Source organism: Bacillus rossius, chromosome 7, assembly GCF_032445375.1.
Source record: "Bacillus rossius redtenbacheri isolate Brsri chromosome 7, Brsri_v3, whole genome shotgun sequence".
NCBI classification, from domain to species: Eukaryota; Metazoa; Arthropoda; class Insecta; order Phasmatodea; family Bacillidae; genus Bacillus; species Bacillus rossius.
The window spans coordinates 51,392,013-51,405,041 of NC_086335.1; the positions used below are offsets into that span (position 1 = coordinate 51,392,013).

Consider the following 13,029-nt stretch of genomic DNA (forward strand, 5'->3'; position numbering starts at 1 on the left):
TGGGCCGTAAATAAATAAATGATATATACACATTGGAAGCACAAGACACTATGTCCTTTTTTGGGCAAAATGCACTTTTATCCAAAAACTTGACCACCTTTCAACGTTGTTTCTAGTGGCATAAAATACTAAAAATGATGAAATGTCAAAATTAAAAATACTTTGGTATACTATGAGGCACTATTAAAAATTCTTTAAACTGCTCTTGTGAAAAATTGTGGGTTTATGTGACATAGTTAGAGACCGGAAATATTCGCGGGTTCAATGACCTGTAGGATGCACTCCATAGTTCTACGTACACTCGGTCAAATGTCACCCACTCATTGGCTGCTGTGTTTTGAGACGTTACAACGTAGCAGCCTGTGATTCGATAAAGCCATGGTTGGGTGTTTCTCATTGGCCCAGAGTCATCCAGGTGAGTTGTGAGCCAATAGCAGAGGCAGCACTGAGGTATAACTATTTGTATTTTAGCCTATCGCCAAATGAATTCGCGAATTTTTCCGGTCTCTATACATAGTGTCTTACGCCTTTGAGGTGTTTCGTGAAAAGACCGGAGCGGCGCGGCATCTGCGGGACTAACACGCGGGCGCGCTGTTTTGTTTCCTCCCCGGCGCAGCGATCCTGAACTCGCTCTGCAAGGAGTTCCTGTCCGTGAACGTGTCGGCCATCCTGTACCTCATGAACAACGAGCAGTACGGCCGCAGCACGGCGTCGGCGCAGTACTTCCTGCAGCTGGCCGGCTACCTGGGCATCCCCGTCGTCGCGTGGAACGCCGACAACTCCGGCCTCGAGAGGGTGAGTTCCCGCCCTTTTATTTCTTCCCTTCGGTCCACAAGGTCCTCTCGTCTCAAGAGTTGCCCCGACACACGCGCTGGCGCCACAGCATAGAACCCAGGTGCATGCTTTATCAGCCCGCAACAGACGGCAACGTGAGTGCCGGATAAAAAAAAATGTTAGGTGGTTTTATATTAGTGAGCTGGTAGCTACACTCGATTGTGACATGGTAAGCAAATGTTTGACGCGGTATTGCCACGAGATAGTAGCTCATGCGGTCGTTGCATTGCTTCTGTTATTTTTAATAACTGATATAAAACACTATTGCCAAACGAAAAAAAGTCTTAAATATTAATATTAGAATTTGTATAAAGAGGTATCTATTATATTATAAATAATTATTTAAAAATGCCTTGTATTGATAATTCCATGTTGTACATGCTTAATTGTAAACTATGGGTGCAGTTTTGGCACCATACCATCGAAGGGGCTAATTTTTCGGTACTTCTCAGATCTGGAACGCCAAAACTCCTTGGCGGCTGAACAATTGTTTCACTCACTCCTTGTATTCCCACACGCTCGGAATAACGACACGTGGCAGGTTTCCCATTGCTCAGACCTGAAACTCGCTGAATCAGAGCTTAATCCCTTCCCTCGAAATGTGAAATATTTGCCGAGGAGAGGAATGCCGTCGAGGCGCGGAGAGAAGAACTGGAAATCCTGGCGGGGTGCAGTCGACAGTGGTCGGGAGGGTTGAAAAGGGTCGAAGCTGAGGGGTTTAAGGGAGCGAGGGGTTCACCCGGGGTGAGCGGACAAACGCCCCGTGGGGGTTCGCCGCCGTAATTGGATTTCTTTCTTCTATATATACATCCCGATGGCGCCCGCGCCGAATTTAGCTCCACTGTCACTCTTCATTTGGGGATGCCCCCGGACCGTCTGATCGTCGGAAACTTCACTTCTTCTGGCGTCGACGGGTTTCACCCCGAAGTCACTCGTCTTCGAAACCATTTTTACTGAAACTTTTCCAGGTAGTTTGCTCTTTTGTGTTCGGATCTAGCACGGAAAATAAATTTGGTTATTTGTGGAACCCTCTATATGTGCTTACATGAGTGTGAACAAAAGAAATATCTTCCCTTTCTTTCAAATGATGCCAATTTAAAGTCCTGTATGAAAATACTGGCGTTGAAAATGGTCTGAGAAACTAGTGAAATATTTGTTCCCCCTCTTAACGGAATCGCTATCACCCTTATACTATTCAGCGGCTCTTAAAGCTTGTGATTAACAAAGAGAGATTGATTGCAGGATGACTGCATTGCAGCAATTTATAAACTAATAAAAAAATGAACGATTTAATGTATACAAATAAGTTTCTTATGTAAACGGAGCGAGTTTCAAAGTATGGAGCCAATGCATACAGCTAGACGCAGCCTACAGAGTCGATTTGCAGCTAATGTTAAAATTTAAAAATCATTTGTATTTTCAAATGGAAAACGTAAAGTATGACTTAAAAGAAAAATCGTTTCTTGGTGGTGAATTATTGACCTCCGACTTGATGCCAGAAAGCGAAAAGTTGCATTCTTATGACGAAATCAAAATTCGACGTAAAATTATGGCACTGACCGTAAAATTCCTTGTAGGCAGACAGAACGATACCCGCGCACTTAAAAGTTATCATGAAATTAGTTCTGACGAAACTATTTGAATTTTGCCTGTGTGTCTTCAAATTCTTTTGATTCGTAGTAAGTTCTGTCGAGTATTTTCCACGTTTGATTTGTGGGTATATTCAGGACACTCTTTCTTGCATTGTACATAGGACCTAACTCTCCTTTGGATGTTGGCCATTTTTGGTGTTTTCCTTTCGCTCTCCTATATTCGTTTCACTCCAAACGAATGGCATCAAAATATACAAACATTTTACTCTTTCTCCAGAGTTGAAAATTACTAACACAGCCAACGATGCCACAAGAAGATAAAGAAAAAACCAGCAAAAAAAATTCTGAAGAAGCAGACCTCATCAGTCGACTCCGGCGATCTCATTCCCAACCCGTGGAGGGGAACTGTGCAAAACAATCCTGATAAAAGTTTGAGAAAACTGTCAACTTTGCCAAAAATCATTTACCACGCAGGTCGCTCTGCTGACGCTCTTCATCCCCCCCCCCCCCCCCCAACCCAAGGATCTCAACGTTTGTCACAAAACTTTCTGGGAGGGAAACTAAAGCAGCAACAAAAAGTTTAATTGCTTCCGGTAGGTCTCTCCACGACGATGTTGTTTTGCAGAGGGCTGAAAAGAATTAATGCTCTTGCCCGACGGAACCAAATGCGGTCTTCTCAGCACTGCCCGGTTACAAACAACTGTTCCAAAAACATAGTAATTGTTTCTTATATGTTTACTGCTTTCCTCGTTGACCACTAAGTTGAAAACATAGTTAAGACACTTACAGCACCCAAAGAGAAGAGCAGTGCGAAAGGAGATTTTGCAACATTCTTCGCCACGCTCATCTGAGAAGAGCGCGGGGCTAAAATTTACCGTGGCAGTTGTTCCCATGGAAAAAACTCCGAGAGGATAACCAGACAAATATATTTTAGAAGTGCGACATGAAAGAGTAAGAAGCAGGACGCAGAAGGACGCCATCTTAGTAAGGCCACTAGTAGTGGCCTGTGGTATCGCTACTGAGTTCAAGTGCCTCTGATACACTTCGTGTTTGATATTTTCGATCTAGTTTATTCATTGTATAGTAAATATTTAGGTTTTTTATGGTTATGTTTAAAATACAGTCGGTTTTGTTATGTTACTTCAAAAGAATAAAATTTCAAAACCAAACCTAGAATTAGCAATTATGTGGGAGAGTGTCTTTTGAGGGTAGATTTTAGGTAGATTTCAAAGAAATACTTCCTATTGTAGTCGTTACCATGGGGTGACTTCAGGGAAATGTTTTTAGAGTTTTTCGTTTATTGTCTAAATACCTTAAAGCTTTCGTCAACTCAAAAGTTTATATATATATACACGATTTTAGGAGCATAATACCTGTCGCAATTGTTCACAAACCTCTTCCAAACTGGTACGTAAACCAAAGGGTTAGAAATCTGGAAAGTTTTTTGAAAAAGTTAAAAATCGCTGTAACTCTCATAATATGAAAAATATCCCATCAGCTTTAACGTATTAAAACTCGTATGAGTAATACCAAAATATTTTATCTGATTAAATTTTTGATACAACCAACCATAACTACAAAGAGTTGAAAAAACCAGGGTCGTGAACAAAAATAAATCACAACGCCCTTTGTTGTCACAACATTGAATTCGTACAAATAGTTTGTTAATATTATAATTTGTATCTAAAACTTTTGCCTGTCACAATTTTTCATTAGATGAACCGTTGCTTCAAGGGGTTGAAGAAAAGCGGTGTAGAATTAAAAAAAATCATTATTCCCTTAGTAGGAAAACTATAAAATCCGTTCTAATTGTTTGTATATCATATTATTTTCATCTCAAACTTTTGTCTGAAAGAATTTTTTGATAAGGCTCAGATCACTTGCTGAATGAAGCAGCTCCTGTCAGCCAGAAATGGCTGACTGACAAACATATCCTCATCGCCACGGTGGACCCAAGGGCCGAACACCTGAACTGGGCATCGAACCCCGGAGCACGCAAGGGTTGCCAGGCGACGGACTGCCACCCTTAACCTCCCGATGTAAACTAGATAGTAGGTTTTCCAGGAGAGTGAATAAAATGATGCTAGTAAGCTGATAAGCAGCGGTTTTAATGTGCTGATTTTCAAAATTGGCCAATGATAATCTTCAGATATTTCTTTTTGTGTTGTTTTGTTTTTGAAAGTTTAAATTTGTGGGGGTCTAACCCGTTAGTAAAGCGGTAGGGGATTTCATATAAGATGAACAGCTGGTCGTTACTGTTCAATGTTGAGGTAGTTATTTAACTAGAGTTTAGATGATTGGTTATTCTGTTGTGTAAAATTTGGGCTAGATAAGATTATTGTTTAAACTGTGTAAAAAAACCTGAATTTTTTTTTGTGGTGACGAGATTCCTAAGGCCATGGGCCAGTTCCTGGGGTAATGCCAGTTCCCGGGGCATTGCCAGTTCCCGGGGCATTACCAGTTCCCGGGGCATTGCCAGTTCCCGGGGCATTACCAGTTCCCGGGGCATTGTCAGTTCCCGGGGAATTGCCAGTTCCCGGGGCATTACCAGTTCCCGGAGCATTGCCAGTTGCCGGGGCATTGTCAGTTCCTCGGGCATCGCCAGTTCGTAGGGCATTGCCAGTTCCCTGGGGCATTTCCAGTTCCCGGGGCATTGCCAGTTCCCGGGGCATTGTCAGTTCCGGGGCATTGTCAGTTCGTGGGGCATCGCCAGTTCGTGGGGCATTGCCAGTTCCCTGGGGCATTTCCGGTTCCCGGGGCATTGCCAGTTCCCGGAGAATTGCCAGTTGCCGGGGCATTGCCAGTTCCCGGGGCATTGCCAGTTACCGGGGCATTACCAGTTCCCGGAGCATTGCCAGTTTCCGGAGCATTGCCAGTTGCCGGGGCATTGTCAGTTCCTGGGGCATCGCCAGTTCATAGGGCATTGCCAGTTCCCTGGGGAATTTCCAGTTCCCGGGGCATTGCCAGTTCCCGGGACATTACCAGTTCCCGGGGCATGGTCAGTTCCGGGGGCATTGTCAGTTCCTGGGGCATCGCCAGTTCGTGGGGCATTGCCAGTTCCCTAGGGCATTTCCGGTTCCCGAGGCATTGCCAGTTCCCGGAGCATTGCCAGTTGCCGGGGAATTGCCAGTTCCCTGGGGCATTGCCAGTTCCCTGGGGCATTGCCAGTTCCCTGGGGCGTTTCCAGTTCCTGGGGAATTGCAAGTTCCCGGGGCATTGACAGTTACCGGGGCATTGCCAGTTCCCTGGGCATTGCCAGTTCTGGGGCATTGCCAGTTACACGGGCATTTCCAGTTCCTGGGGCATTGCCAGTTCCCGGAGCATCGCCAGTTCCCTGGGGCATTTCCAGTTCCCTGGGGCATCGCCAGTTCGCGGGGCATCGCCAGTTCCCTGGGCATTGCCAGTTCCCGGGGCATTGCCAGTTCGTGGGGCATTGCCAGTTCCTGGGGCATCGCCAGTTCGCGGGGCATCGCCAGTTTCTGGGGCATTGCCATTTCCCTGGGCATTACCAGTTTCTGGGTCATTGCCAGTTTTCGGGGGCATTGCCATTTCCCTGGGGCATTGCCAGTTTCTGGGTCATTGCCAGTTTTCGGGGGCATTGCCATTTCCCTGGGGCATTGCCAGTTTCTGGGGCATTGCCAGTTTTTGGGGCATTGCCAGTTTCTGGGGCATTGCAAGTTCCCTGGGGCATTGCCAGTTCCCTGGGACATTGCCAGTTCCCTGGGGCATTGCCAGTTCCCTGGGACATTGTCAGTTCCTGGGGATTTGATAGTTAATGGGGCATTTCCGCGAGTCGGAACTACCTGGACAGCGATGCTGGCCTCCAGGAGGTGAGTGGCCTCTGTTTGCTGAGGCGAAAGGCACTCGGTGGAGGCCGGCAGGGCACCCTCTGGCCCGGCTGGTAGCGGCGCAGCGCCGCGGTCACAGCTTCAGTCGGCACTGCGGCCCCTCTGGCGCCCCGGCCAGGACACCCCCTTCGTCGAAGAGTTTTTCGCATTTTCAAATAACTGAATCTTCATTTAATATACACCGTTTTTTGACTTCCAAATTGGGTAATCACACATTTGAACAAAAGAAGAGGGTTCTTACTGTGGACTTATCAAGTTATCGAGTGGTTTGTTAAAATATAAAATATATTATTTTGAAATAATTTTCGAAGTAAGTTGAACACAGTATCCGTAAATACAAGAAGGTAGCCATTAATTTCACGAAGATCCCTGGATGACTCGTAACCGAGGTGATGTGTAACCGGGCAGTGCCATGTCGGCGCTTGTTTGGTTCCGAAGTGCTCCGCCTGCAATTTTGGCTCTGCTGGTCCGTCCCGCTGAAACACTTTACCACACATCTGAACCGCAGCTCTGTCGGCGAGACGTTACGTCCAAGTGAGAAACCGAAGAAAGGAAGGAGTGGCCAGTGCGCCGTCGAGGGCACAGAAGCGATCCTGCTCGGGCGAGCTGTGTTTTGGAAAGGGAGGGGGGGGGGGGAAGTCGTAAACAGATCGCGGCGGCAGCCACATCGATCTCTAAAGGGGTGAAAGGGTGGGGGACTGTTTGCTCCTGTCTCTCAGATAATTAGAGGCCGTCGCCTTGTTTGCGGGCGAGAATACCCTCCCTTCTCCTTTCTTCGCCGTCTTTACCGGTCCCCTCCCTTCGCGCAATCAACCCTAATGGCTCGAGTGGGTGGGTGCTGCGCGTACCCCCCTGGAGGACGCGTTCCGAAAAAAAAAATACTTGTGGAATCGTAACCGGGATTTCCCCGAGGAAATCACGGAGACATCAGTCCCCAAGTCAAAGTCACCTGGTCAGCCATTGTATGGCAAAAAAAAAAAAAATCTTAACTGGGTGACAACGTGTGCATGATAACATAATAACTGGGCTATTCGTGTTTTTTTTTTCAGCTCGTGGTCTACGCCGTGTTCGTCAGACGTTCCAAAAACATTGGCTGAAGTTTAGTTTTTGCATCGTTTAAACAGATCACAATGACGGCATTTTGTGTAAGTTAACGTGTTTAACGACTGAGATTATAATTCATACCCACTAACCATCACCAGATGTGGTCAGGCACAATTTCCGCGATGTTTTTTGGGCTTGACAATATTATATAATTGTGAGAATTGTGTCTTAAAAAAATACAATTTACTAGGTACTCAACGATGTGAAATTGTTACGTCATAAAAAATAATATGGCGTCCATTAGTTCCTTTCTCCCTCCACATCTTAAGTCTCTGTGCATAACCGTGCCACGTAAGAACTGCACAAACGTCTTCTCTGTAGATAACTGTATATTGTTTTGAAGTACGAAGAATGAGAACTAGAGTGCGGATGTAAGAAATATAACGAAAATGGAAGGAAAAACTTATAAATGGAACGAACTGATAAAAGATTAAAAAAAAACACCAGGATGTAAGTTGCACTTCCTCATCACGTAGCAATCAAATTACTTCCTCGTTTGAAGAAGGGCACACTTCTATGAGAGGCAGAGGACAAAATGCTTCAGACACAGCACACCTATGTATCAGTTCGGGGTGCTCAAACGGGTATTCGCGTTTTACGTGCATGCGCACGCCTACATGCGCAACCGATTTGTGAAACCTCTTGTACTCGCTTCCGCGTAGGGTCATCTCGTCGCGGTTCTTTCGAATTTTCGAAACTAAAACGAAGTATACTGAGATATTCTATTCCTTAGAAACGTGTGTAACTTAATGATCACTCGACTTTAAAATCACCAACTTTATCGTAATTTTACGTTAAATAGTGTTTAACTTATTGACATTTTGAAAAAAAAAAAACTTTCACAAAATTATATATAAAGTATAATTAATACATAATCAATTGAAAAAGTGATGTTTTAAAATCCTCTGTTACGTGCCAATAAGAAAAAGTATTAAATTAATTACAAATTTTTTTTTAATTTTAAAAGATATGTTAACAGCTGCTTCATATTATGGTTGGAATTACGTTCAATTTTTTATATTTAGATAACATTTAAATTTTTTTAATAACCACACAGTTTCATCTCATCGCCTTTAAGTCCTCTAAAACCACATTCATTTCTACGAATGGCTGAACACTAAATTACACACTCGCTTATACCTTTCGGACGCGACAAGTGTTGAGCGATTTAATTTGCTTTAAAAATGTTTTGACTGCTTACAATATTGCACACTATTTCTGATTTATTTTTCTGTGAAAATTTCTTTCAATGTTGCACCCGCTTAAAATTTGTTACTGCGCAGCTGCGTGTATGCTCTGCCGCAATTATCAGCTCTACGATCAAGCGGTTAAGTGGTAACGATTTTCAGTTAGCGGGTGTAACGGGTTGGGGGAAAGTGGGTTCGTGACCTCTGACCTTGTATCTTTGGAAAAAAAAATAGCACACGACGAAGAATCGACCAACACAAGGAGAGGAAAAATACAACCCGGCTGCAAAGAGCTGTCACTACACTAACATTTTAGAAATTATTTGTGGAAGCACATATATTTAATATCTAATGACCATATTTTTCCAACTCATTCCATTTAACGTATTAATTAAACCAAGCGTTTGGACGTATATATTAGAGAAAGTAAATTATTTAAGAACATAAAGTTGATAGAGGTGATACAAGCACCACGGTTTCTCTTAAATAATGATAGAGATGTTCGTAACTTGTATCAAATGTATATTGACTCAAGAAGAGTTGGTATAAAGTTATTTTTTGGGTTCACCTCTCTTTGACAAGTAGATCTTTGTAATCGGAAAAAAATCGTTTATAATCAATAAGTTTTTGTCCGGATGTAGGGATGGTCGAACCCGGATGCAGAGTTGGACCATTTGCCGTCACGTCACTTCACTCGGGTTTGGTTTTAATTTAGGAATTTGTTTTAGTTTACTGCATCCAGTTGATTTTTTTTACTTGTTATAACAATTTTACAAGGAATAATTAATGTAAGATAAACCATACTTAGAAATTACAACATATCAATAATTTTAATCGTTTAAATTAAATATTTTTTTTATCTTTCAGTAAGCCACTGGTTCTGTTAGTGTTATCTGAACAGCAACGTTTACAAGTAACAAAAATAAAACGTAAGAAAAAGGAGAAACAGATTTTTAATAAAGAGGGACAGAAAAAATGAACTGAACATCAAGCGTAAGCCAAAAAAAATACATCCATTTCGTCACAGCCTACAAGCGTAGGTAGTATTCTAAATCCCTATTTCTTCTAGAAATGTTCTGGAAACTTCCGAAAAATTTTGGGAACTTAATGTGCATGACATCCTATTTGATCTCCAATATTAAAAAAAAAAGATCGATTAAACATTTTCTCTTATTGCATCCAGCTAAAATGTTCCCAAAGTTTTTAACTCAATGCATCCAGCAAATAATAGCTAAGGATGAATTTGATATTATGCATACTAAAATAGTTATTAACGTTTTGACCTTTAAACACTATTTTTCATCCCTTGCAAAAATGCGTAGTCGTGTAAAAATTTGCTTTGGACAAAGAATTAAAATAATATTCAGATCGTTTAGGATAAATTATATTTTGACAGTAAGAAAGATTAGAATTATTTTTAATTTCAAAACCTTTTTTTACGAAAATAGTTATTTCAATAAAAAAAATTTCAGCCAAAGTTTTAAGACATTATTTAGATTTTTTTACAACGAATCATTTTCCACTCTTTGCAGTTATGGGCGGTCGCATCAAATATTTATTTACACAAAAAATGTTAGTATTACTTCTAAAAGTTATAGTACTTTCAAACGGATGAGATGTTCATCATATGATGCGAGTTACAGCGGTTTTTCTGTTTTTTCAAAAAAAAACCTTCTCCATTTCTACCCGTTTGGTATGATTTTGGCCTTTTAAAGAAATAGTCTGCTTAACAGTTTGGAAGTGATTCGTGCAAAATTACGGCAGTTATCGTGTATATAAAAATATTATATATATATAAACGTTCGAGTAGATGGTTTTGGGGTCAATAGACCATGGGACGAAAAACCCACGGTAGCAGCTGCAATAGGTCCACTTGAAGAGGAAGGAATGCTCGTTGATCACGGATCCAGGGAGGAAGGGTAAACGGAGCAGCGCAGGCTCCAAGGATGCCAGAGGCGGCGGGAGACAGGGCAGCCACCCGCGAAGGCAGGAGAGAGATCGACTGGCGAAGCGCGGGGTATCGACCAGGAGCGACCCTCCTGTTCCTCTCCGCAAACCCCTCACCCACACCCCCTCCCAACCCCAGGGTTGCATTCTCGCGAGGGGGTCGGTCGACGGCGCTCTCGCGAGTCCACGGCGCACGCCAGGCGAGCGGTATCACTCCAACTGCATATATATATTTTTTTGGTATTTTATTTCTCTCTTTCCCCCCCCCCCCCCAACTCTCAATTTCCCTCTCCAGGCCTTTTCTTAAGCGGCCGAACACAGGAGGCATCTTCACCTCCGGTGCATACGTGAGAGCCCCGGCTACCTCGAGCCGGAAACGGATATCGAAATCGAGTGAGGGAAAACATCTTCGAGAAATACTCCCTTTTATTTTATTTATTTATTTATTTTTTTCGTCCCGGCTATCGACTTGCGTTCGTCTCTCTCTCTCTCTCTCTCTCGTTCCTAGGCGGGGAGCAAGAGGGGAACAAGTATGCGAAAATGAATCTCGCGATTCGAATCTAAAAGCATACAGTTTTACACGCAAGTGTAATTGCCTTCTTAAAATATCTAAGTTTTACTCCAAGGATCTATTCGATAGGTCAACAGAAGAGGGCTAACTTCATTTAAGATTCACTTTTCAAGGTTTTTTTCTAGTCTGAAGTGTCCTTTAAAAATGTATTAGGAACAGCTTTAAATTATTTGATCACAATATTAACGAACATGTATTAGAAGCCCGTAAGGTTCTAGGACCGTTTCCCACCTCTGTAAAATACTTTATTTACTTTTTATATAACTTAGAATTTTATTACTATTTTTTTTGTAATCTTGTTATTATAACATCTTTTAATTCGTCAGTACGTTAGTTGGTTATTTTACACTAGGTAGGCTTTGGACTTAAGCTTTTTTTACCCTCATACTCCTCTCTTGCCATTTAAAGCGGAGTTTTGATAATTATTGATTAAATTTTGCACGCTCTACATTAAAAATAAGACGAAATCATTCTTTCTACATCTTATTTTAGGGGAGATAATCTACTCCGATTCCCTTTATATCAGTAGTTTAAATTTCTGAGTAAAAACAAATTAGTCACATTTCTGTATTTGTATTACTCTTGAGATAAATAAAGAAGCATCTTCACACTTTGTTACCTGTCGTCGCATAATCATGTTGTTTTCTCTCGCCGAGTAAGAAATTTCAGTTGGTTTGATCGCAAACTAACATTTTTATATAGTACAGGACATTCTTATGGTATTTGGAGACACTTATGGCTTATCTCTCTCTATATGATGATGATGATTCCCTAATACTCGTGTCCGAGCAAGGTGACCCTCCGTATCAATGTAATCCTAAGGTGGTTTCCGTCGCTTTCCTTTCGCAGTTTGGAGGTGATGGACCATATGATCATCACTTGATTAAATCCTTGACAGTGAAAAACACTACATTTTGACAATTTGCCTTCATTAATTAAAATGCATTAAGAGTGGAGATCCATGATTCAATGAAAGATAAGGTCACAAATGTGGATTTCCAGCTCATTGTTCTATTACCTTTTATATGAACGTACAAATAATTATCATTACGAAATATGTCTATACAAAGCAACCGTCCGACTAGGTATTTATGTCACTAGCCACCATTAAGCCTAACATATATGTACTCTGTGAGCCTTATGTCCACTACAAGACCAATTATTACAAGTACCCATAATCCTGACTACGAAGCTTTCAAACATGATTCTCGTCTCACGAGCTACAGCATCAGATACGACCATTATATATGTATTCTGGGTCAATGTTTTGAGGCTTGTGGCTTAAGGCTTAAGGCTTGCCTCTCAAGGTACTTCCATCATATTCGGGCGTTTCCGGGTTATTATACCTTGGAGTGGGATCCTACCAAACTGGTTCGCACGCGATTGCACTGTGACTCCGTGCAGTTTCATTTGCTAGAATGCACTAGTGTGTCACTTGATTGTAAGATATTACTTTGCCAACCATCTGGTTGACTTTCTTGACAGCCATATTGAGAATTAAAAATATTCTTAATAAATTCATAGAATAAAAATATTATGTACAACTTTTATTTCACCTGCTTTTAATTCCTTATTAGCAGCCGTCTCATTGGAAACCTGTAACCATCAGCCAAATAGTTCAGGGGAAAAAATTAGAGAAATTTAAATGAATTATATAATGCATATGTTTGTATGTTGTGATGTGTTGCGGTTGTGCAGCAGAGTGCAGCTGTGTTGCGTGCTTGTCCGCAGAGGGCGTCGCAGTCGAGCCTGCAGCTGCAGCTGGCGCCCTCCTTGGAGCACCAGACGGCCGCCATGCTCAGCATCTTGGAGCGCTACAAGTGGCACCAGTTCTCCGTCGTCACCAGCCAGATCGCCGGCCACGACGACTTCATCCAGGCGGTGCGCGAGCGAGTCACCGAGGTGCAGGATCGCTTCAAGTGAGTGCCGTTCACCTCAACTCGCCT

The 13,029-nt window shown here is 42.4% G+C and overlaps 1 protein-coding gene across 1 annotated transcript in view; it reads left to right on the forward strand.

The window, feature by feature from the left end:
• Positions 1-13,029, forward strand: part of LOC134534003 (glutamate receptor ionotropic, NMDA 2B) — a 159,723-nt gene that overhangs the window by 44,536 nt on the left and 102,158 nt on the right. The window contains exons 2-3 of the mRNA XM_063371892.1: positions 617-795; positions 12,815-13,002. Of these exons, the coding sequence (XP_063227962.1) occupies positions 617-795; positions 12,815-13,002 (367 nt within the window). The remainder of the gene's footprint in view (positions 1-616; positions 796-12,814; positions 13,003-13,029) is intronic.